Genomic DNA, 27,300 nt, shown 5'->3' with positions numbered 1-27,300 from the left:
TCAGAAGACAGATACAAGGTGTGTTTACTGATTGATTATATTTATAAAATATTCAAAAGCAGGCAAAACTGAACCATACTGTGTGGAATTCATACACAGATGGTAAAACTATAAAGTAAAGCAAGAGAGTAATTACTTAAATTAGTGGTTCCTGCTAAGATGGAAGGAAATGGGATTATGGTGGGAAAGAGGTATGCAGGGGCTGCTGGTATGCAGGCAATGTGCTATTTCTTGTCCTGGGTGGTGGTTACAGGGGTAGTCACTTTGCAACAATTCATTAAACTGTATATTTATGTTTTGTGTACTTCCTGAGTGCTATATTTCACAATAAAAAGGTTTAAAAGCAACGAATAAGTATTCTGGTTTCTTAACCAGTCTTACAAGTACGCCTAACATTAGCCAGAGACCCAGAGTTCGATTATCTCTGAGTGGATTTTAAAAAGTAATCTCTAAATTGGCAAAGCTGAGGTTCGAAAATGACCCCAAATTGAGGAAAGGGATAATACAGAAAGATAACTCTACACAGGAAAGACAAAAACAGACCTGGGTTTAAATTCTGACTCCACAATTTGTTAGCTTTGCTACTTGAACAGTTTTTAATATATGTATATATATATTTTTAAATTTTCTTTATTTTTTTAGTTTTTTGGCTGTGTCGGGTCTTAGTTGCAGCATGCAGGATTTTGGTGAGGCATGCGGGATCTTTCGTTGTGGCGCATGGGTTTCTCTGTAGTTGTGGCATGTGGGTTTTCTCTCTCTAGCTGTGGTGCGCAGGCACCGGAGTGCGTGGGCTCTGTAATTTGCGGCACACGGGTTCTCTTGTTGAGGCGCGAGCTCAGCAGTTGTGGTTCACGGGCTTTAGTTGTCCCTAGGTGTGTGGGATCTTAGTTCCCTGATCTGGGATCAAACCCGTGTCCCCTGAATTGGAAGGCAGATTCTTTACCACTAGAACCACCAGGGAAGTCCCCTGAACAGTTTTCTCATCTATAAAATGTTTACCTTTCAGGGTTGAGAGCTTTATAAGAGATAAAGTGGACAAACTGTCACTATAACGTAGTTGGCTATTGCATATGACTCTGCGTAAATGCCTGGTCCAAGGGACCAGCCAAAAGAATGATGTCTCATTACTGAAATGGCAAATAATTTACCCCACCATGAAGGAGATTTAAAACAGAACAAAAAATATCTTCTCTTTTTATCAAGCTCTCATTTACCCATCCCTGAAGGACTCGTTCATTAATCAACAAATATTTATAGGGTGCCAACCATATATAAGATGTCATGATCTGTTGTTATGGTTATTGTGCCTTGACAAAGATGTAGTATTTCTTGAGTACGCTCAAAGTGGACAGTTAAAAGGGTCTAAGAAAGGTGTTTGAAGGGAAAGGTAAAGGTTGTCTTAAAATATGAGAAAGATTTGGAGTTTAATTTAAAACTACAAAGGTTTGGGGCTTCCCTAGTGGCGCAGTGGTTAAGAATCCGCCTGCCAATGCAGGGGACACGGGTTCGAGCCATGGTCTGGGAAGATCCCACATGGCGCGGAGCAACTAAGCCCGTGCACCACAACTACTGAGCCTGTGCTCTAGAGCCCGCAAGCCACAACTGCTGAGCCTGTGAGCCACAATTATGGAAGCCCGCACACCTAGAGCTCGTGTTCTGCAACAAGAGAAGCCACTGCAATGAGAAGCCCGCGCACCGCAATGAAGAGTAGCCCCCACTCACCGCAACTAGAGAAAGCCTGCACACAGCAACGAAGACCCAACACAGCCAAAAATAAAAATAAATAAAATAAATTTGTTAAAAAAAATACAGGGGACATGGGTTCGTGCCCTGGTCCAGGAGCATCCCACATGCCGCGGAGAGGCTGCACCTGTGAGCCATGGCCGCTGATCCTGTGCATCCGGAGCCTGTGCTCTGCAATGGGAGGGGCCACAGCGGTGAGAGACCCGCGTACCGCAAAAAAAAAATAATAATAAATAAATAAAATAAAATAAAATAAATACAAAGGCTTGAGGGAATATGATCAAATTCAAAAAACCATGAAGGGTGAGGATAGGGAAGAAGTTTATCCAAATAATCCTAGAACTCCCAAAAGGGCTTCCTTTGAAGTTTGAAATAAATGACTATTTGTTTTCCTCCATATCTCCCCTACTAGACTGTGAGCTCCTTAAAAGTAGGGACCTTTCTTAATCCATTTTTATGTTGCTTTTTGAATAAGGTCATTGATCCTGCTACACTAGGGGTGGCAAACTTTTCATATAAAGGGCCAGATAGTAAATATTTTAGCCTTTGTGGGCCATATGGTCTCTGTCAGAACTACTCATATCTGCTTTGGTAGTGCAAAAGCAGCCGTCAGTAATATGTCAACAAACAGGTATGGCTGTGTGCCAATAAAACTTTATTTACAAAAATGGAAGGCAGGCAGGATTTGACCCATAGGTCAAAGTTTGCTGACCCCTGCATTAGGGGATAAGAACTGTGTCTGTTTTGCATATCATTAAACCCTCAGAATTGGCAAGATGGCCTGCCTTGTGTAGGACTGATGCTCAATAAATATTTGTTGAATGTTGAATTCCAGAATCTTATATAGGGGCTTATATTAGGTTCCTAGTATATGTTTACAGAAGTGAACCACAATTCAGAGAAAGTTCTATTTTACATGGTGGTTCAGTTTGAACATTTTTGTGGTTCATAAAACTTACTCTTTTTTTTGGCTGCACTGTGTGGCATGCGGGATCTTAGTTCCCCGACCAGGGATTGAACCCATGACCCCTGCAGTGGAAGCATGAAGTCTTAACCACTGGACCGCCAGGGAAGTCCCCTGTGTTTCATAAAATTTAGATGAATCTGTGGATGGCAGTTCTATATAGATTATTTTAAAACAAGTATGTTTGGGGGATGTTCCCCCAAATTTCTGATGCACTCATGTCAGGAAGAACAACTTTGCCCTCTCATGATTTGTGCCTTGGTGCAGTTGATATTTGATTCAACCAATAATAATGAATGCATCTATTAGAGACAAATACATCCAGAGATAGAACTAGGGCAGTACCACCAGGGATTTAGTTCAGGTCATCGAAATTTACTAAGTGCTAAAAGGTCTAGGTAATGATTTCAAAAGACTGAGTAACTTAAACCTTTTCATATTTACAGGTTGACAGCACACACAGCCTTTCAGCAGCAGAGAAACCATTGAGCTGTGTACCTACTCGGTAGGGAGAAGTTAAAGGAGGGAGTTACCAGATAGCTCATATTGTCTACCCATCTGGGGACTCTGTCATGAATTATCAAGTTGAGGAATTTTGATTCCTTTATTCCCAGGGTAAATTGAGCAATCGAGACTCTTAAATGAAGGATACGCCCACTGGAGTTACCTTAATGCTTTCTTCCTGAAGTAAGCTGTTATGCTGCTTTAAGTCCAAGTTCTTTCCTCGCTCATATCGAAGCTCCTTTTCTGCTGAGTTGCATAGAGTCTGGAGCCGGTGCAAATTCTGGCGAAGTTGCTGTAGCTCCTCTTGCTGCTGGTATTTCAGTTTTTCTCCAGAAGATGGATACTAAAGCAAACGTTTTACAAGGGGAACATGGACAATTTGAAAGAATGTTGGTAAAACATGGGTTCCAGTTGTCAGAATGTGATTATTCACATGTAAATGCTTTTGGAGTTAGCTTAACTACAGCCAATTCCTCTTTTACACGTATGGCTAGTTGTACATGTTCTTATAGTTTAACTCCTGTTATATTAGAGTGAAAATATTGAAGAAGTTACGCGAACAAAAGTAATTAAGCATAGAAAATTAACTTTCTTATTTTTCATATTAATGAAGTGGAGCAGAAGCGTGGGCAGTTTTAGAGCAAAACATGCTTTAAATAGGGAGTTCAACGAGTCAACATATTAAGATGCAGTGTGTGAACGTGTATGTGGGTTGCGTGTGCGCATGCGCGCATAGTGTCTGTTGGCAAAGGGGAAGAGAACATTTAGCAAGAGATACTAAATTACCAGGTTTCCTCATCACTTTCCTTTCACTCCCCAGTGATTCTCCTTCGGTTACTCCTCAACAGCACACTCTCCTGCCAGGTCTCTCTGGCACAATAAAACTCCCGTGACCAAAGGAGGAGTTATTTAGATTTTCTGAAAGGTAGGCACACACAGCCATGCTGAGTAGACAAAGAATTCAACCTTCTCCAGTTCAATAGATAAGATACTGTCTTTTTCCTGAGTCCTGGTCCAGTGTGCTTCCTGTTCATGAGGTTCTGAAAAGCTCATGTCATTATTCTAGTTTATTCTTGCTTATAACAGAATTGCCACACTGAATTGCCCAAGTCCTGTTAGCCCTTCAGTTCCTGTCTTGGTTTAGTCAGAAAGGCAATCTAGATCCAATTTGCTTGTCTTAAGAGCTGCAAGTATCTAAGATCCCTGGTTAGCTCGCTATGGGTAAATGCACGGTTCATCTACACATGTTCAAGTGATATTTATTCATTATTACAGAAGAATACCTAATTGACATTCTGATTTTACCCAATAGTCTTGAAAGTTTGGTTTAATGTAAATGTATCCCCAAGACTCAGATCTATTTTGGGGGGTGGGGGCTATTACATCAAAGTTTTGGAGACTGCAAGCCTAAGGGCAAATCACAGATAAATTCACCAAGATAATCTAAGACAGACACCCTGGGAGGGCTTTTGGGAGCCAGCTTGCCAGCCTTCCTTAGAAAATTAGCTTGACGTGAGGACTATATGCTTTCTTTGAGTTTCTCAGCAAGTGGAAGCAGATGACAAAACTGTTAAAAGGTCAGGCTGTAAAGGAGACGGACCAGGTTCCACCACAAAGTGTCATTCTAGGCCAATTATTTAACCTCTCTAAAGCCTCAGTTTCTTCATCTATAAAGTGGCAACAATAATATTTCTGCCTCATTGTATTGCTTAATATACACAGAGTATTAAGTATAGTGCCTAGAGCATAGTAAAAATATGTGAAACTACATTTTAAACCTATAAAATTAAGATAATTAATGGTGGTTCAAATATGTTTCAAGAATAGTGGGAAAATAATATCTAGAACTCAGCTACTGCAACCTCACCAGGAATACTGTTGAACAGCAGAAATTAAGCCCCCAAAGGCCATCAGCAGCCACAAATGATGTCACAAAACACATATGAACAATATAGCTCACATAGTTACTCATAATAGAGGCTCTCACAGTTTTTTCCCTATATATTTGCCATTTATGAGCATTGTTTAAAATTTGGTATCTGCGCTCAGCCTATAGTTACCTAAATTTGCACATTATGAGATTAATAAGACACAGTACACATGGAAAGCAGCAAAGTATTACCACCATAACCTGACAACAGGGGTGAAGACTAAAAACTACACACACACAAGAACTAAAAAGTAGAACAATCTATAGCTATCAGAAGGTCAAAGAACCCTATACACAGAAAGAGGTTCTGAAATTATCACTGCACAGCACACTGCAGACAAAAATCTGTCTAAAATGTATTTTCTTCCTTGCTTGCTTAAAGAAGTAAATAAAATAGTGTGTGTGAGTGCTTTGGGAAATATTAATCCAAATAACACAAATATGTTATTTTTTCCCATGAGGCCCACGTCTACCTCATTTACTGCTGTATGTACCTTAACACAGGGCCTGGCACATCATAGATACACAATTAATGGGAATTCCCTGGTGGTCCAGTGGTTAGGATTCCGTGCTTCCACTGCAGGGGGCATGGATTCAATCCCTGGTCAAGGGACTAAGATCCCTGGTTGGGGAGCTAAGATCTTGCATGCCGTGTGGCATGGCCAAAAAAAAAAAAAAAAAATTGATATTCAATTAATAAATAATACTGGTTGAATAAATGAATAAGAATAACACTCTTCTTTCAATAATTCAAAGTCATTATTATGGAAAAAAATTGCTGGCTATGTGGTATATACATTTGTCCTTTCACAAAATGGCTATTTTCCCTGATTTCCCAGAGAGTTTTTATATATTTAATAGTTTTTCACCTCCCCCCAAGTACTGAGAAATGATTCTTCAAATAACGGGAAAGGGTAACTTAGAGAAAATTAATAAATTAACCAGGGTGTGACTTCTTATACTGTAAATTTCATTATTCTAAAAGTTCACTGATTATTTTAAGCTCATAAGCAAAGATTTTATCATCTTTGTGACCACAGTGTTTAGCCTCTGCCCAAGCCTCCTACACTGCCCCACTGCCCAATAAAGGGATTGTCTGGGATATGTAAAATCAACCTCTTTTTGAATATGTGATGTCATACTTCCTTTTGGTCTTCTGAACAAATCCAGTGACTTCCTTCTCATTCAAATGTATCTGAATCTCCTTTCAGGTATATAATTTCCTTGTTTATTATGACTTGCCTAGTTTTCACTCTATCCAAACCTCTTTTCAAATATATTTTTGACTTCTTTTACTAATAGTCTTCCTTGTTTTCTAAATGTACACTTGAATCACTTCTCAAATGTATATTATCAGTCTTCTGAATATGGTTTACATATGAGTACAAAGCCTCCCTCTATAGATCTCAAAATAATTCCTAGAAAAGTGTGTGTAGGGAAATCTTAATTTGTACAAGAGGGAACCAATAAAATTGAGGTAAAAGAACTGAGGTGTAGTCACTCCTTTTATTTCTCCTGCAGGCAGATTTCTAGTAAATAGCAATAGCCATATTTAAAACAATTCCAAGACTGTGGCCTTCCCCACGCCCCACCCCCCCGCGCCAAACAATGTATTTTGTATATTGAGGCTAGGTACCAGGAACAGAAAATGTGGCACAAATCCTGCCATTCTCTATCCCACCTGCCCAGGGCAGACACTGACAATCAATCAGCATTCCTTCCTGCTGAGCCTAGAAGAAGGCTAAGAACACTTTATAATAAAATATATCAACTGATGGGCTTAGCTGAGATTTTGGTTGCTACTTTATTAACATTTGGGCCATGGTTATGATATTGCTCAACAAATATACGTTAATCGTGATATAAAAATTAAGCCTCTATCCACAGCTGATCAGAGGAAATGGAGCCAGTCAGACCACGTGTTTATAACACCTACCTGGACGCTACTGTCATTTGAGCTATCCCCAGGGCTCTGAGACTGAAGGAGGCTCTGATTCATACAGCTCAGCTCTTTTCTGAGCCTCATGACTTCCCCAGGCTTCAAGGTCAACTGCTGTTCTTCACCTTTCATATCTTGTTTCTGCTGTGAGTCCTCCTCCTTCTGTCCCTCTCTTGGAAAAGTGCCCTCCTTCACTGCCTCCTCTGGAATTTCCTTCTGCTTACTTTCTCCTAATTCAGGACTTAGCACAAATATAATAACAAAAGACTATCAAAATGCTCATTATACGAGCAGAATATGGAGGGAAAATATCTACCAGTAAAGAAAGTGCTGTGAGCAAGATTTTCAACTTGAATTCTATAGCAGAGCAGTTATCTTATTCTTGGAAATAAACTTTGAAAACAAATGAGTCATATCTTTTTTACTCATATTCAGGGAAATGACCCATCATAGATTTTTGTCTACAGGTATAGACAAACAACCAGTTTAAGTGAGTTTTTCACTTTTTCAACTTTTAGTATGGCATTGGGCAGATACAGCTTATAAAGATTTTTAAAAAATCACTCAATAAGCACCAGGCACTTTGGCAGGCACTAGGGCTACAATAGGACATAATCCCTGTCCCTAAGGAGCTTACAATTTAGTGAAAAATAAGGATAAGTTAACAAGTGATTATATTAAGTTAGTAATAAGTAATCTGATCGATGAGTACGCACAAGCTAGGCAAATGTAAAAGTAGGGATGTGTGCATACTTGCTTGTGTGTGTATATATTGGAGGGTGGGTTGTTGGATGACTTAATAAATAAGATAGGTAAAAGCCCAGAGGCAAAAGAGAGTGTGCTTTAGAAACATCATTTGTAATCTGTGTGGCAGGGAAACCAGTTGAGAGACTGTTGTGATCTGCGTACTAAACAACGGTGACTAGAATAGGATGGTGGGGATGGAGAGGAGGAATGGATTCTAGAGATATTTAGAAGACAATATTGATATGATCTGTCATTTGCTGGATGTGGCAGGTGAGGGAGAAAAAGGAATAATGAGTGACACTTGGATTTCTGACTGGGGCAAATGGGCAAGTGAATGGTAGCCCAAGAAGGGGGAATATAGGTATAGTCTGGAGACATGCCTGGGGTGAAGACACATACAGAGGAATGTGAGCAGAAACCTTGGGATTAGTTAAGATGAGCCAGGGAGAAGCGGGAAAGTAAGAGGAGGAGGATCATTCTGGACAGAAGCCTAAAGACTTGTAAGGAACAACCAGAGGGAAGAGGCCTGAAGAGGAGGCTCAGAAGCCAGAGAGGGAGGAGGAAAACTAAAAGGCTGTGAGCCATAGAACCCAAGGGGAGGGAATGTACCTTTCATGGTTAGAGAGTATGAATGAAAAGTAGAGTGAACACAAGTCTGCTTATTTTATTTTTATTCCCTTAATCTTAAATTTGTTTCAGGTACTGTTGGGCTTAGCACAGGATGCTTCACAAATTATAGCTGGTGCTCAAATTCTTCAAGAAGGCAGTTTGGCAATATGGATGAAGAGCCATAAAAGTGTTCAGATCTTTTGACTGAATAATTGCATACCAATGAATTTACTGAAATAAAATAACTGACAAGAAGAAAAAAGCTGATTGTATAATAATGCTCAGAACCATGGTATTCAAAATAGTGATTAAATGGAGACACAGAAAGTGGCTAAGAGGATTAAAGATAAACCAACTTGAAAGTGGTATGAAGACTATTCATCAACATTAAATACTTATTAAAGTAAGATGGTAGAACAATAAATAATATATATGTATATATATGTGTATAAATATAACACATACTATGGGAAATGTAAATATAGAAAAAACTGGAAAGTAACACAGGAAAAATTGTGTCTATGGAGTTTTTTCCCTTTTAAAATTCCTTTAACACTGTATAAAAAAGAATTAAATATTTTATTTTGAACTCAGCAGTTTTTTAGAGGTAATATATTTAAATGATTAAAAACATGAGATAAAAAGTAAAATGCTTTAAAAATAAATTTCTGATAAAATAACGATTCTTTCCATCCTCCATAAACTCTTTTCCTTTTCCTACTCCCAATGGAAGCTAGATATACTTGAAGACTGGGAAAATGCAAACATACACCTATTATTTTTTTTAAATGGGAAAACTGACTTCTGCATTCAGGAAGATAAAGTAGACATACTTTTCCCTATTTCTCCTACCAAGTACAACTAAAACCCTGGACATTATATATAAAACAAACATAAGAAGACTCTGAAAGTAAGAAAGAAGTCAGATCATCTAGGTAACTCAGGACCTGAAGAACGACATGGTTGTGGGTTTCCTAGGTTTTCTTGTAGCCTCATATATCCTAGACTTAAAGCTGAAGAAGCTGGCAACCTAGACAACACCAAGAAGCACAGACAAAAGGCTTTTTACTCTATACAGAAGACCAAGAAAAGGACAACCAAGCAAGAAAGAAAACTTTCAGACATTACCAACTTTATTCCAGCCAAACGCCATAGAAAAAACTGTGGCTCCACCCCACTCATGTCAGCAAAGGTCAAGCTGGGAGCCCATACTTCCACTTTCACCAGGAAAATGAGGCACAACTCCCCTGCTGCGGGTAGTGTCAGAAGCCAGTGGGGAGGAGGGACTTTCATCCCTGCCAGGCCGTACCAGACATGGGGAGTCCGGACTTCCACCACCACCTGGCAGTAAGGAGATACCTTTCTCTTTACTGGGGTAGTTTCAGAGGATGCCTAGTGGAGAGTCAAGACTTTTACTGCTGCCCTGCTCATGATATCATGGAGGCCAAGTAGAGAGCAGTAAAAAGGCATCCTTCACCATCACTGTCAGAGCAGTCCAAGCAGAGACCTAGTGGGGAGTAGGAACTCCCACCATGACCAGCAGTAATGAGGAGCCCCTCTTTCCTTGGGTGTCCATGGATGCTGAGTGGGGAACCTGGACTTCTACCCCAATCTGGGGTAGACAGCACCCCCCTCCACATACCCTGCCAGAGTGGTATCATAAGAAGCCAGCTAAATAGAAGGTTAAAACAAGACCTAGAGTTTCATAACATAATACCCCAAATATTCAGATTTCAATCTAAAATTACTCATCATACCAAGAACCAGGAATCTCAACTTGAATGAGAAAAGGCAACAATTAGATGACAAAATCATGATGACAGAATTATTTAACAAATATTTGAAATCAGACATCATAAAAATAATTCAATGAGCAATTATGAACACATTAGAAACAAATGAAAAAATAGAAAGTCTCAGAACTAGAAAGTCTCAGCAAAGAAATAGAAGATATAAGAAAGAACCAAATGGAAACTTTAGAATTGAAAAATACAATAACCAGAATTTAAAAATTCAATGGATAGACTCTACAGAAGAATGGAGGGGACTGAGAAAAGAATCAGTGAGCCTGAAGACAGAAGAATAGAAATTACCCAATCTGAAAAACAGAGAGAAAATAGACTGGGGAAAAAGGAAAAAACAAAAACAAAAAAACAGTGCCTCTGGGAACTGTGGGGCTATAATAAAAGATCTAATGCTTTTGTTATGGATCCTGGAAGGAAAGGTGAATAGGCAGGACAGAAAAAGTACATGAAGAAATAATGGCTACAACCTTCCCAAAAGACATAAACATACAGATTCAAGAAGCTGAGTGAGCTCCAAACAGGATAAACCTAAAGAAAACCATACCAAAAAACATCATAGTCAAATTTCTGAAAACTAAAAACAAATAAAAAAACCTTGAAAGCAACAAGAGTGAAACACTACCTTACAGAAAGGGAAAAACAATTCAAATGACAGCTGACTTCTCATCAGAAACTACAGCAATCAGAAGGAAGTGGCATAACATTTTTCATATGCTGAAAGAAAAGAACTGTCAATGCAGAGTCCTTTACCCAGTGAAAATATTCTTCAGGAATGAAGAGGAAATCAAGACTTTCACAGATGAAGAAAAATCAAGAGCATCTGCCACTAGCAGAACTACTCTAAAAGAATAGCTCAAGGAAATTCTCTATACACATAGGAAATGATAAAAGGAGGCATACTGGAACATCAGGAAGGAAGGAGAGAAAGAGTAAAAATCTGTATAAATACATTTTTCTTCTCCTTTTGAGTTTCCTAAATTCTGTATGATGGTTGAAGCAAAAATATAGTACTGTTTGATGTGGTTCTAAATGCGTGTAGAGAAAAATTTTAAGACAAACTGTATTATAAATTGGGGAGGTAAAGGGACATAAAGGGAGGTAAGGTTTCTACATTTCATTCAAGCTGGTAAAATGTGTGTGTGTGTGTGTGTGTGTGTGTGTGTGTAAAAAGTAATACCTAGAGCAACCACTGTAAAGCTATAAAAAGAAGCACACTCAAAAACATTATAGAAGAATCAAAATGGAATTAATAGAAAGTGTTCATATAACCCACAGGAAGGCATAAAACAGAAAACAGATGCAAATAACAGAGAGAACAAATAGAAAATCAAAAATGAAAAAATAGCAAACTGGGACTTCCCTGGTGGTCCAGTGGTTAAGAATCCACTTTCCAATGCAGAGGATGCAGGTGCAATCCCTGGTTGGGGAACTAAGATCCCATATGCTGTGGGGCTATTGAGCCCATAAGCTCTAGAGTCCACACACCACAAGTAGAGAGAAGCCCATGCGCTGCAACGAAAGATCCCACATGCTGCAACAACAATCCTGCATGTTGCAACTAAGATCCGATGCAGCCAAATAAATAAATATTTTTTAAATAGCAAACTTAAGTTCTAATATACCAATAATTACATTAATGATAATTTGGCCAAACACACCAATCAAAAGACAGAGATTGGCAGAGTGGATTAAAAAACAAGACCTAACTAAATGCCATTTATAAAAACTCATTTCAAATATAATAATATAAGCAGGTTGAAGGCAAAAATGGATGAAAAAGACATATCATACAAATATTAATAAAAAGAAAGCAAGAGAATCTATATTAATATCTGATAAAGTAGACTTCAGAAATAAGAAAATTAAAAGAAAGAAAAAGAGAGGGACATTATATAATGATAAAAGGGTCAATTCACCAAGAAGACATAGCAATCCTAAATGTGTATGCACCAAACAACAGAGCTGTAAAGTATTTGGAGTAAAAACTGAATAACTGAAAGGAGAAATAGACAAATCCACAAGTATAGTTGGAGCCTTCAACAACCCTCTCAAAAACTGATAGAACAACTAGATAGAAAATCAGCTATATCAGTTGATACTGAAAAACCATTTGATAAAATGTGACACTCATTTATGATAAAACCTTAGAAAAACAGAAATAGAGAGAAACTTCTTCAATCTGACAAAAACCAAACAGCTAACATTGTATTAATGGTGAAAACTGAAAGCCTTCCTGATAAGATTGGAAACAAGACAGAGACGTTCACATTCATTAGTTTTATTCAACATATTGCTGGAAGTTCTAGCTAGTGAAATTAGACAAAAAAGGAAGTAAAAGGCATACAGATTGGAAAAGATGAAAGAATCTGAAATTGCATGATTTCCAGTTGATGATTGTCTATGTAGAAAATCCCAAGAAACATTAAAAAAAAAAAAGAGCCTAGAACAAATAAGCAAGTTCAGAAAGGTCACAGGATGCAAGATAAATAATTGTATTTCTGTATATTAGCAATGAACACATAGACACTGAAATTTAAAATATAATACCACTTATAATTGTTCAGAAAAATGAAATACTTAGGTGTATATCAACAAAACACGTATAGGTCTTGTCTGCTGAAAACTATAATATGCTGGTGAAAGAAATAAAAGAATATCTAAATAAATGTAGGACATACTGAGTCCATGGATTGGAGGATTCTACATAGGAAAAGATGTCAATTCTCCCTAAATTTATATACAGATTTAAAACAATTCATATCAAAATTCCAGCAAGATTTTTTGTAGCTACAGACAAGATTATTCTAACATTATATGCAAAGGCAAAGGAACTAGATAGCTCAACAATTTTGAAAAAGAATAAAGTGGAATCGGTCTATCTAATTTCAAAACTATATTATACAGCTACAGCAGTCAAGATTGTATGATATTAGTGGATAGACACATAGATCAATGGAATAGAATTAGAGAACCCAGAAGCAGAAACTCACAATGCCTAGCTCATTTTTGTCAAAGGTGCAAAAGCAATTCAATGGAAGACAGCCTTTTCAAGAAATGATGCTAAAGCAATTGAATATCTATAGGCAAAAAAAGAGAATCCTGTCTAAGTCTCATACCGCATACAAATATTAACTCAAAATAGATCATAGGCTTAAATGCAAAACTATGAAACATAGGAGAAAATATTCAAGATTTAAGGTTGAGCAACTAATTCTTAGATTTAACATCAAAAGTATGATCCATAAAAGGAAAAATTGATAGCTCATCAAAATTAAATTTTTTTTTGCTCTGAGAAAACCTTGTTAAGAGGATGAAAAGATAAGCTATAGACTGGGAAAAATACTTGCAAGTCACAGAGCCGACAAAGGACAAGTATCTAGATTTTATAAAGAACTCTCAAAATTTAACATTACAAAACAAATCCAATTAGAAAATAGGCAAAAGATATTAAAAGCCATAACACCAAATGCTAGTGAGGATAAGAGAAACTGGATCACTCATACACTGCTAGTGGGAAAGTAAAATGATATAGTCACTCTGGAAAACAGTTTGGCAATTTCTTAAAAAAAAAAATAAAACACAACTAAATAAAATTAAATATGCAAGTACCAGGTTATCCAAAATTGCACTCCTGGAGATTTATCCCAGAGAAATGAATAATTATGTTCACATAAAATCTTGAATATTTACAGCAGCTTTATTCATAATAGCCAGAACTGGAAATAACCCAGGTATCCTTCAATGGATGAATGGTTAAAAAAACCTGTGGTATATCCATACCATGTAATACTACTCAGCAATGAAAACTATCCAACTACTGATACTCATAATAACCTAGATGAATCTCCAGAGAATTATGTTAAGTGAAAAAAGTCAACCCTAAAATGTTACTTATTGTATGGATACATTTATATAACATCATTGAAATGAAAAACTTTTAGTCCAGTGTTTTTTTCATGGCAAGGTTCTCCACCTCCAAATGAATTAAGGCCACAGCCTTGCTCCCTGGGGCAAGTATCTCTGCCAATTATCCCAAATCAGCTGAGTGGATTTTTGTCAGCTTTGATTATTAATGTCAAATTTTTCTCTGAAAAGCGTTCAGATTGGCCATTTCATCTCCAGTGCCATTTACTTAATCTAGACTACTATCTCTTCATCTGTGGCGAATATCCAGATTAACTGGTCTGTCTTTCCTCTCCAATTCACCTCATTCAGAGTTACTAGGACTATCTCCCTCAAAAGCCCTATAACACTATTCTTGTGCTCAAAACAAGACTTTTTCCCCCATACAACAAACCTATATGTTGTGACCTGGCTTCTTGGCTCTTTGCTCCTGTGACAACTATTACACCTGTTCTCCACCATCTCTCCAGTATCTCTTCCCACTTTCACAACTAGGTTTCATGACTGCGAATCTTGGACTTAGAGCTCACTCTAAACTTAAAACCAGTTTTTAAGAGGGCATAAAATTCAGGGGCTCAAAACTGACAAAACAATCTCTTCTATTTTAGAACATTTACAAAGATAAAAATTTGGCTACACCTAGGCAATATTTTCTCAGTTCACTGAGAAGGTATCCTTTAATATGGTATATAAGTAAAAACTAACATCTATTGCTTCCATTGGATGATCTATTTCTAGGTTTTTGCCCAGACAAAATTTGATTGCATCTATTAGTATTTGTGCCAAAACAGAGTAATGCATTTGTCTAAGTCTCAAAAGTTTCTGTGTAAGATACTTTTGGTGGAAAAGTAGAAATACAAGAGTTAGAGGGCAAGATTAACAACAACAGCAACAAAAAAGGAAGAAAGAAAGAAAAAGGAAGGAAGGAAGGAAGGAAGGAAGGAAGGAAGAAAATTCTCAAAACAATTATCAGACATAATGTTAAATAAAAATAGCAAAAAACAAACCTCTCTGCAAAGTATAGTCTTTTTTTTTTTTTTTTTTTGCGGTACGCGGGCCTCTCACTGTTGTGGCCTCTCCCGTTGCGGAGCACAGGCTCCGGACGCGCAGGCTCAGCGGCTATGGCTCACGGGCCCAGCCGCTCCGCGGCATGTGGGATCTTCCCGAACCAGGGCACGAACCCGTGTCCCCTGCATCTGCAGGCGGACTCTCAACCACTGTGCCACCAGGGAAGCCCCAAAGTATAGTCTTAATTATTTAAAAAATACATATATATGTATATACACAGAAAAAAGACAAGAAAGAAAAATTAGGACATTAACATCTGTCCCTGGGGGGAATTATGGGTTATTATAATTTCCTTATAATTTTCCATGCTTTCCAGATTTTCTAAAAAAGCATGTATTTATTTTTAAAAGCTGGAAAAAAAGTTTAAAAATGTAATAACATACCAAAAAACAAACTTTCTGGGGAATTCTTAGAACTAATTTTTCTATGCACATCATTTGGAAATAAATGTCAAAGTTTTATAATAATCAAGCCAAATAAAATGTACCCCCCAAATAATTAAAGTGATATGGGATTTTCTCAATTTACCAGAGCTCCTCTCTCTCTTCCTTTGGGCTTTGAATCTCTACTTCCAAAATTGGTACTTTAGACACAAGATATTTACAGATATTTTCAGTTGTAATTAAATTAGCAGCTGCAGTTTTTCTCCCTACAGTAAAATGATTTAATTCCTCAAATTCTTGTGAAAGCTTCAAGACCTGTAAAGTTAAGTGAAAAGACAAATATTCTATTTTGCATATTTTTATGCATGCCTGTGAAAAAAGTGTATTGATTCCATTAAATGCTTAAATACTTATTGGCTTAAATAATATAAATTGACATCCAAATTGAAGTCTTATTCCAATTTAACAATTTGCAGTTGTTACATAATCTAATATATTTTTACCATAGGCACAAGAGTGTGTAAGTCCATGGTTTTTAAAAAAAGGGGGTATTTTTGGTCTCTGGGATTGGCTTCCCAGAGTGCTGTTTAGGGTTTTGTTCTATCTTTTAACAAGCAAAAAGATGTAATACTCTATTAGAGCTTTTACATTATTATCACATATTTTTTTTCTCAAGTTTTGAGTGTACTTCATTGATTCATAAAAGCAATAATATACTATTGCAAGAAAACATTAGAAAGAATATTAGTTATGCATTACAGAGAACATATTTCTTCCAGTCTGCTCCTATTTGTTTGGAAACACTTGAACATATAAAGGCTCCCAGACTATCGTAGTGATTCTCAAACTTTAGTGAATAAGAGCATCACCTGAGGACTTAAAAGAATGCAGTCTCACATCGCCACCCCACTCCTGAGATTCAGATCAGTGGTCTGGGCTGGGAAATGGGAATTTGCATTTCAAATAAGTCTCCCAGGTAATTCTGATGCAAGTGGTTGCTTTGAGAATCACTGCTCTGCTGTGTGGTTTGGCAACACATTTGTTCAGGTTTTTGTTTTGTTTTGTTCTTTGACAAACAGATTCCTTTCCTCAAAGGTTGCTCTTTATATCTTCATATAAAATGAAAGAATGCCTCCAGAAGGCAGTAGAAAGGGTGGATGGGGGACAGTCCCAAGAATGGAAGATGAATCCCTCTCCAAGTATTGCACGAAGATAGACAAAAACCTGCCTGACTCCCATTCTGAGCCTCTCTGAAAATGCAAAGTTTTTATAGTTACTATGTCTGATTCTAAGAACACAATGGATTTAATTCTAAAGATCAATTTAGATTACTTAAAGGAATCCTTTTGGTCTCCCAGGCCTTTTCAATTTTCTGAAGAAAAATTACAGGGTGTGATATGGGTTATAATCTCATAAATCCATATAATCTTATATGGACTATAACCTCTCCAGGGAGAAGGTTGGTTTTACACTGGACCTTAGGAGGTGGGAAGAAGAGACTATAGCATATTTTAAGCATGATCAATATGGTCAAAGGTATAGTGTGGAACTGAGTATGGAGTATTTGTGCAGAAGTGAGGAGGATGGTCTTACTGGAGTAGAGGCTACAAGATGAGGAGCCGAGGAAATAAGATTGAGGGGGAGGGATCAGATTATGAAGGGACCTGAAAGACAAGAATTTCCTTAATGAGCTTGCATTATTTTTGTAAGCAGGATAAAAGATTCCAAAATGCAACTTAATCACTGATTTTTATAGTCATTGTAAAAATTTAAACATTAAAAATAGTAAATGTTAGTTTCTTAAGAAGTAAAGAAAGCCAAACAGAATTTAGATGTGATGTTCTAGCAAACTGAGAATTGCTGAAGGTTTCTGAAGAGGAAGGTGACTTTGACACTAAGTGCTTTCTAGGTATTCTGGTTTCTCACAGGACAAAGTTGGTGGATATCGTAGGTGGGCAGCTTTGCTCTTTATCATGAAGAAAGGTAAATCCATAGGACCTTTCATGGCACAGATGCTGTGCAACAGGACCAACGCTGTTCCACAGGCTCCTCCCTACCAAAATTTTATCCTGGTTACATAGCTCAGTCCCATAATCAGCCATATTCAAGTACCATAAAGTATTCAGTTGACTGTTCCACTTTATGCTTGAGGCCCTAGAGTAGGGAGGACAGAGCTTAGGCTGAGAATCACCAGGCAATTTGGTAGTTGTTTAATATCCCAAGGCTGGTGTTCGTATCTGTAAACTGAGGAAGCTGGCCTACATGAACACACCCCTTTCCAGCCCAAATAAAACCACAGCCTATAAAGCAGGGGCTTTAGTAAATACATAAAATACATTTTTTTTAAGCCACTCTTAGCAAGACTACCTTTAAGTCTATAGCACTCTATGTTCTAAAGAGAAACTGGAATACAACTAAAGAATCAAAGCTTCAAAATTGAAACTATTAATGAGTAAAATTTTGATGGAAACAGAATATGTATAGTCTCAAAGTACCTCTCCACAAAATATTTATTAATTGCAAAGGGAACAGTAATAACTTTACAGTGGAGAAATCTGGCAGAGAGTACCATACCCAAAGTAAATAGAACAAAAGGATATCCTTTTGTCTTCTGATACAATGCACTGAGAAGGATATAACATCACTTCTGTAGTACTCCTGCCAAAATTATGTAACCTAAATTATATTGTGAGGAAACATGAGAAAAATCCAAATTGAGGGACATTCTTCAAAATAAATGATTTGTACTCTTCAAAAATAGCAAAGTCACGAACAACAAAGAATGAGGAACTGTTGCAGATTCAAGGAGCTTTCGAGATGTGACAATGAAATGCAATGTACGGTCCTGGATTGGACCTTGGACTAGGAAAAAAAAATGTCCTTTTGCTATAGAGTGGGGCAATTAGTGAAATTTGAATACAAGCTGTAGATTAGATAATAGTACTATATTAATATTAATTTCCTGATTTTGAGACTTGTACTGTGATAAAAAGATGTCATTGTTTTTAGCAAACATACATGGAAACATTTAGGGATAAAGGAGTATTATGTCTCTACTCTCTGAGGGTAGGAAAAGTGTGTGTGTGTGTGTGTGTGTGTGTGTGTGTGTGTGTGTGTGTGTGTGATATGCAAGAGAGAGAGGCTGATAAAGCAAATGTGGTACCGTGTTAACATTGGGAGGGGTAAAAGTATATGCAAAGTCTTTATACTATTTTGCAACTTTCCTGTAAGTCTGAAATTATTTCAAAATAAAAAGTCTTTTAAAAGAGAGGGAGAGAAAACCAGATTACCAGGACAGTGATCTGGATCTCTGGTTTTATACTGTATTCTTCTCACTTCATTTCATTCTCTATGTTAAGTTTTCTGATGATATATTGAAAGAGAAGATCCTTCAGTTGTACATTGTGATGAAAACTCATCTTGCTGACAAGGTCCTAAAAAACAAAGCTTAGATGTAGGATGTGCCCTACATATCTATCCTCCCAGGCAGCGAACCCTATTTGCTGGACCTTTTCCTCCTTAGGTCACATACTATTTGATCTATGTCCCAATCCCTCAGCAACTTACTCCCTGACTTCAGGGTAACAATTTCATATAGGATAAATTTGGCCTTGATTTAGTCCTCCACTTCACATGTGGTATTAAAATATAACTCAGTATATTTTAACTGTTGTGTTCAAGCCTTTAGTCCTTCCTATCATTTTAATCAACATCAAGAGAGTGACTGAGGAAGGGAATTTTTCAACCAGGAGTTGATGATAACCTAATAGGTAGGACTCTAGAAATTACACTACTGGCAATCTCTCCATTTAGTGTTGGACTAACCCTCATCTGGTAGTGCCATTTTATACTTGGGGAATGAATTTGGGTTGGGACATTTAAACATTTTCTGAATTCTAAGTATAAGCCTAATTTTCAGTATAATTGGGAAAGATGCTTTGATTCTAAGCCTTTAAAGTTGAAGACATTTTAGTAAACCTCTGTTTTTGCATTTTTTACTGTGGTAAAATATAAAAAAACATAACATTTACCATCTTAACCATTTTTAAGTGTGCAGTTCAGTGGTATTAAATACATCCACATTGTTGTGCATCCATCACCACCATCCACTCCCATAACTTTTTTCATTTTGTAAAACAAACTCTATACCTATTAAATAACTCCCCAACTTTTCCCTCCACATAGCTCCTGGCAACCAGCATTCTACTTTCTGTCTCTATGATTTTGACTACTCTAAGTACCTCATATAAGTGGAATCAAATAGTATTTGTCTTTTTGTGACTGGCTTATTTCACTTAGCATAATGTACTCAAGGTTCATCCATGCTGTAACATATTGCAGAAATACCTTTTTAAAGGCTGAATAATATTCCATTGTGTGTAGATACCACATTTTGCTTCATCATTCATTCATTGATGGACACTTGGGTTGCTTCCACATTTTAGCTATTGTGAATAATGCTGCTATGAATATGTGTGTACAAATATCTGTTCAAGTCTCTGCTTTCAATTCTTTTGCATATATACCCAGCAGTAGAATTGCTGGATTATATGATAGTTCTATTTTTGAGTTCACCTTTTACATTATAATATGTGCTTTAAAAACTAAGCCATTGGGAAGCTTATTTAAAGTAAAAAGTTTATAGATTAATCCTAAGAGTGAAGTACTGGCTGAAGTCTGAATATTTATTCTGAAATACAGCTTGATTTATAATCCACACTATAAGGCAATTTATTCTATAATAATAAAAGAAACTCCAATTTCCAAGATATCTTTTACTGAAATTAGTTTCCTTTTATCTTATCCTCATAAAAGATACGTCATACATCAAACATTTAAATGCGTAATAATTTAGTCTCACCTTTGTTTCTAATTCAGAATTCTCTCTTTGTAGCAGGTCATATGCTATTAAAAAATGGTCTCTGTCTTCCTTTGCCCCTGGAAGACTTTGAATTTCATTATAAAGGCATATAAGTTCTGACTTTGATTTTTGCAATTCCTGATTAAGAAATGACAATATTTAGTAGAATAAAATAAGACTTTCAATAGAAAAGGTATACTATTGCTAAAAAGGAATCTTTGAAATGATTCTGACAAATTTTTTGCTTTAAATATTTCAACCTGTCCTCTGGCAGACAGACTCCTTTCTTTAGTAAAGCAAAGATTCCTTAAATCAATTAATTAAACTAAGCATTCTTTTTCTAAATTTGCCTTTCTCTTTTAATGTCCTCCCTGCTCCAATTCTGAAAAAAAGTACCCAGAAATTAAACACAAGGAAGCTCAAAGAACCAAGGCAAGCCAGCCCAAGAGTAGCAGGCTCCTTCCTGCAGTGGCCAAAGTCTGGGCACTGGGGTCTCCAAACAGAGCCTGATAGTAAAAGCTGGTGGAGCATAAGATAGTTCTAGAAGCTAGCAGCAACCGGCCCAGAGGGGCTTTCTGCACAGGGGCAACCCTAACAGGGTCAGGCTGGGTAAGAAGTGTTGTTTGTTGGTCTTGTCAAAGAGCTCCTTCCCACAGACAACCAGGAACTGGGTTCCATGTGCCCTGTAGGAGGCCAAGCCTAAGGCCCTGGCTCTGGACAAGGCACCCAGGCAGTGGAAAGCAGCCCCTGGACCGGCCATGGTTATGGATGGTCACATGCCATAAGTATTCTTAATTTCTATCATTTATAGGTTCAAAGACTGGGTTTCTAGTTATCCCTACTTTACACAAGGCTTGTATAGAGGTAAATCTTCAGCAACTCCTGCCTTAGTTATATTACCTGTTTTAAAATGTATCTTTTAAAAGTTACTTTTTATAGGACAGGTGCTGTGTGGTTTACCTTTAATCTTGTGACAACCCCATAAGGTAGGGTCACTGAAACTGAGGCTCAGAGAACTAAAGTGATCTGCCTAAATTCATATAGCCAGGAAGTGGAAAAGTTGAGATTCAAACTGTCTGACTGACTTCAAACACTGTGTTCTTCACTACAAATTATGCTGTCTTACTTAATAATGCATATTCAGTGACTTAATCAACCAGTGTTTCCTCTAATCCTCTGATTTTTTTTTCCATATTCATGAGAGAAAACATTTTAGTTAGATGTAGATTTTAATCATTTTTCTGCATTGATGACATGGAATATGCAGTGTTTGATTGGTGGATGAGGGGGCCTGAGAGTCAGGCCATAGTGCCCTATGAAGGAACAGGTGACATAAAATTTATTTAGGAGAGGAGCTACTTGGTATATTCCTAAAGGCTTGAGATCAGAGAGGGAGGAAAGTGTTGATGAGGAAGGCACTGGGCAAAAAGGAAAGAAGGTAGGGAGTGGCCACCCAAAACCATAGCAAGAGGGCAAGTAGTATCAATGTCCTACCTCATGGAAAATTCCTGTAAGTCATCAGCATGGGATATAGAGTATTGTGCTAGCTCTCACCCACCCTACAAACTGATTGTCACCATTCTCTAAATTAGTGGTCTAGACTTCCATGAACTCACTTCCAGGTCTCTCTTCCAAATATAGGCTGGTATGTCTCCTGATAGACTTTTCCAAGATGGTACGACCAGCAGTTAAAAGGAGAGACAAGTCTGGGCCACTATGACCACGATAATAATCAAATCCATTCTACTTAAAGGACTCTTTTTGGGTAGTGTTGGAACTCAGCCTGGAGAAACAACAGTCACCCCATTGTTACTGGTATAAATAATATTCTATAGCTACAGTTTAAAATAAAAATGAATGATAACATGAAATCCCTAAATTACAAATGCAAAACCAGGAAAATAACATCCTGAATGGCAAAATACCTCACTGTCAACTTTCAAAGCCTTCTGCACAGTATTAAGATCAGATGTCAACTGCTTTTTCCTTTCTCTCTCTTCTGACAACTCACTTTCAAATATTTCAATTTTTTCTTGGCTCATTTTCAATATCTGCAAAAAGTATTTTACATAATTAATTCTATGTACAATAATCATGTATACTATAAGTTCTTTTTTTTTTTTTTTTTTTTGCGGTATGCGGGCCTCTCACTGTTGCGGCCTCTGCTGTTGCAGAGCACAGCCTCCAGACACGCAGGCTCAGTGGCCATGGCTCATGGGCCCAGACGCTCCACGGCATGTGGGACCTTCCCGGACCGGGGCACGAACCCACATCCCCTGCATCGTCAGGCGGACTCTCAACCACTGCGCCACCAGGGAAGCCCTATAAGTTCTGATAATACTTTTATGCCTAAACAATTATAAAGTCATCTAGGGGAGAGACAAACCTGGGAAAAAATAGTTCATGGTACCATAGCTCATAAGATAGGTTTTCCTCTCTAAGCCTGTTTTCTCAGCTGTAAAATGGAACTAATACTTGTCCTAAATACATTATAGCCATCAGAGTAGGAGTCAAATGTGATTTTGAAAGTATTTTGTAAGTTTTAAGCACCTACCAAATATAAGGAATTTTTATTTTATTTGGTAAGAATTTTATCTTATCAAATTGATGATAATAATAATAGTAATTTGAAAAATAATGAGAGCAACGACTATTTTATTTATTTAGTGCTTACCATATGTCAGACGTTGTAGTAAATGCTTTACATGTATTATCTAATTTTGTTTCCCAGTACCCCTATGAGACTAGAACTATTATTGTATTCTTTTTAGAGAGAACGTAAGTGAGGCTCAGATAGATTAGGTAATTTGTGCAAGGTCACACAGTCAGGACTGGTATTCAAACCAAGGCTAATTTATAAGCCCTTCCTCTTATTTTTATTTTATTTAAAAAAACTGAGGTATAATTGACATAGCACATTATATTAGTCTCAGGTGTACTATATAATGATTCAATATTTGTATATTTTGCAAAATGATCACCACATAGTTCATTTAACATCCATCATCACACATAGTTGTGATTTTTCCCCTACTTTCAAATATGTAATACAATCTTATTAATTATAATCACCATGCTGTACATTATATCCCCATGACATTCATTTTATAACTGGAAATTCATACTTTTTGATTTCCTTCATTCATTTCACCCACTCCCAACCCCTTGCTTCAGGCAACAACCAATCTGTTCTCTACATCCATGATTTTTTGTAATTTTTTTTTAAGATTCCACATGTGAGATCATATGGTATTTGTCTCTTTCTGTCTGACTTATTTCACTTAGCATAATTCCCTCAAATTCTGCATGTTCCTCAATTCTGCATGTTGTTGCAAATGGCAAGATTTCAGTATTTTTTAATGGCTGAATAATATTTCATTGTGTATATATACCACATTTTCTTTTTCCATTCATCCCTTGATGGACACTTGGGGTGTTTCCATGTATTTATTATTGTAAATAATGCTGGAATGAACATGGGGGTGCACATATCTTTTCAAATTAGTGATTTTGTTTTCTTTAGATAAATACCCAGAAGTGGAATTGCTGGATCATATGGTAGTTCTATTTTTAATTTTTTGAGAAATCTCCATAATGTGCTGCACCAATCTCCATAGTGGCTGCACCAATTTACATCTCCACCAACAGTGCACAAGGGTTTACTTTTCTCTACATCTTCACTAACACTTGTTATTTCATGTCTTTTTGATAACAGCCATTCTAACAGGTGTGAGGTGATATCTCATTGTGGTTTTGATTTGCATTTCCCCGATGACTGGTGATGTTGAGCATCTTTTCATGTGCCTGTTGGCCATCTGTATGTCTTCTTTGGGAAAATGTCTATTCAGACTCTTGGCCCATTTTTTAACCAATTTTTTTTTGCTATTGAGTTGTATGAGTTCTTCATATAATTTGGATATTAACCCCTTGTCAGATATATGATTGGCAAATATTTTCTCCCATTTGGTAGATTGTCTTTTCATTTTATTGATACTTTCCTTTGTTGTGCAGAAGCTTAGTTTGACATAGTCCCACTTGTTTATTTTTGGTGCAAAATAGCACCAAGACTGATGTCAAGGAGCCTACCAGCTGTTTTCTTCTAGGAGTTTTATGGCTTTAGGACCTACATTCAAGTCTTTAATCCATCTTGAGCTAATTTTTATGTATGATGTAAGATAGTGCTCCAGTTTCATTCTCTTGCACATAGCTGTCCAGTTTTTCCAGTACCACTTATTGATGAGACTGTCCTCTCCCCATTGTATACTCTTGGCTCCTTTCATAAATTAATTGACCATATATGTGTGGATTTACTTCTGGGCTCTCTGTTCTGTTCCACTGATTTATGTGTCTGTTTTTATGCCAATACAATAGTGTTTTGAATACTACAGCTTTTAAGATAGCTTGAAATCAAGGAGCATAACAAAGCCTCCAGCTTTGTTGTTCTTTCTCAAGATTGCTTTGGTTATTCAGGGTCTTTTGTGGTTCCAGACAAATTTGAGGACTATTTGTTCTATTTCTGTGAAAAATGCCATTGGGAATTGTGATAGGGATTGTACTGAATCGTACATTGCTTTGGATAGTATGGACATTTTCACAATATTAATTCTTCCAATCCATGAGCATGGAATATCTTACCATTTATTTGTGTCTTCTTCATTTTCTTCATCAATGTCTTATAGTTTTCAGTGTGTAGGTGTTACACCTCTTTGGTTAAATTTATTCCTAGGTATTTTATTCTTTTTGATGCAATTGTAAATGTGATTGTTTTCTTTATTTCTCTTTCTGATATTTGTTATTTGTTGGTTATTATTCAATAGATTTTTGTATATTGATTTTGTATGCAACTTTATTGGATTTATTTACTAGTTCTAACAGTTTTTTGTTGTAGTCTTTAAGGTTTTCTATGTATAATATCATGACATCTGCAAATAGTGACAGTTTTACTTCTTCCTTTCCAATTTGGATGCCTTTTCTTTCTTTTTCTTCTCTGATTGCTCTGGCTAGGACTTCCAATACTACATTGAATAAAAGTGGCAAGACTGGGCATCCTTGCCTTATTCCTGATCTTAGAGAAGAAGCTTTCAGCTTTTCACTGTTGAGTATGATGTAAGCTGTGGTCTTGTCATATATAGCACTTATTATGTTGAGGTACATTCTGTCTATACCCACTTTGTTGAGAGTTTTTATCATAAATGGATGTTGAATATTTTCAAAAGCTTTTTCTGCATCTACTGATGTGTAGTATAATTTTTATCCCTCATTTCGTTAATGTGTTGTATCACACTGATTGATTTACAGCTGTTGAACCATCCTTGCAGCCTTGGAATGAATCCTACTTGGTCATGGTGTATGATCCTTTTAATGTATTGTTGAATTCTGTTTGCTAATATTTTGTTGAGGATTTTTGCGTCTATGTTCATCAGGGAAATTGGCCTGCAATTTTCTTTTCTTGTGGTGTCTTGTTTGGTTCTGGTAACAGGGTAATTCTGGCTTCATAAAATGAATTTGAAGGTGTTCCCTCCTCTTCTATTTTTTGGAAGAGTTTGAGAAAGATTGTTAATTCTTCTTTGAATGTCTGGTAGAATTCACCAATGAAACCGTCTAGCTGTTACTTTTATTTATTTTTATTTAAAAATCTTTATTTATTTATTTATTTATTTATATTTACTTATTTTGGCTGTGCTGGGTCTTAGTTGTGGCACACAGGATCCTTAGTTGCAGCATGTGGACTCTTAGTTATGACATGCAGACTTCTTAGTTGCAGCATGCAGACTCTTAGTTACAGCATACATGTGGGATCTAGTTCCCTGACCAGGGATCGAACCCAGGCCTCCTGCACTGGGAGCATGGAGTCTTACCCACTAGACCACCAGGGAAGTCCCTAGCCCTTATTTTTAATATCTACTTTATTCAGACTTGCCAAAGTTTACTTTCTTTTGTGTACAAAAACCTATTAGGAACTTAATTTGAGGTCAAAATGCAGCCTAGTGAATACAGAGTGAGAATCGAGAGAATTTCCTTAATGTTGCCATGAAGCTGCAGAATCTTCTCCACAGTCAGAGCAAACCTGTCAAGTGAACTAACTGCATATTTGGATTGGCCAGTCAGGGAGCAGTATGAACTTGACAAGTCTATACTCTCTAACTTGCGAATTGCATAATATGTCGGAAAAGAGTCCTACCGGATCTGTCCTACTATTTACCAACAGTGGGACCCTGAGCCAGTTATCTAACTTTTCTTAGTCTCAGTTTCCTCCTCTGAAAAATAGGGATAATGATGGGCACCTCAATTGTACAAATATATGTAAATGGCAGTTTATATTATTATTGGATTGTTCTGAATTTTCACATTTACTCTTTAGTTGGACAACACCTTTAAATCATCCTTACAATTTCAACATACTAGTTTATCCTAAATACATTTTTAATGGGCTCCTTCCTGAATGACTAATCCTGGAAGGTTTTCTGTAACCACTGATCACAATCATAGGATGTAGATTTACCATACATTTTGTCTATTTTCAGTAATTCTTAAGCAACCTTATGGAGTCTGCCTCTTCTGTATTAGAAAGTGTAACTGAATATGATCTTTTTATTTCTTACCTCATTCAAATCTTGTATTTTCACTGTCTCTTGAACTTTCATACTCGTTTCTCATCTGTCTTCCTATATTACTGATAATTCAGGCTCTAAGAGGGAAATCTTAAACCAAATAAACCATCAGTTAAAATACATACACATATGTGTTATTTTTAAAAAATACTGAAAAGATAAGCTACATTTCTTAAATGTCTTTTCCAGAGGCTACACCCCTGAAATCTCCCTTACCAACAAGTTTTACCTTT

At 36.9% G+C, this 27,300-nt stretch overlaps 1 protein-coding gene across 1 annotated transcript in view; it reads right to left on the bottom strand.

Annotated features, from left to right (window-relative positions):
* The window catches only part of CCDC30 (coiled-coil domain containing 30), a gene marked incomplete at both ends in the record, with an annotated part of 78,037 nt that extends 50,937 nt beyond the window's left edge, over positions 1-27,100 (bottom strand). Inside the window, 6 exons of the mRNA XM_079698213.1 lie at positions 3,375-3,554; positions 7,078-7,321; positions 15,741-15,910; positions 20,457-20,594; positions 22,382-22,507; positions 27,059-27,100. Of these exons, the coding sequence (XP_079554339.1) occupies positions 3,375-3,554; positions 7,078-7,321; positions 15,741-15,910; positions 20,457-20,594; positions 22,382-22,507; positions 27,059-27,100 (900 nt within the window). The remainder of the gene's footprint in view (positions 1-3,374; positions 3,555-7,077; positions 7,322-15,740; positions 15,911-20,456; positions 20,595-22,381; positions 22,508-27,058) is intronic.
* Positions 27,101-27,300: the final 200 nt, after the last annotated feature.

Source organism: Hyperoodon ampullatus, assembly GCF_949752795.1.
Source record: "Hyperoodon ampullatus genome assembly, chromosome: 2".
Classification (NCBI taxonomy): domain Eukaryota; kingdom Metazoa; phylum Chordata; class Mammalia; order Artiodactyla; family Ziphiidae; genus Hyperoodon; species Hyperoodon ampullatus.
Note: the sequence above shows the minus strand (reverse complement) of the source record. Positions and strands in the feature narration are given on the sequence as shown.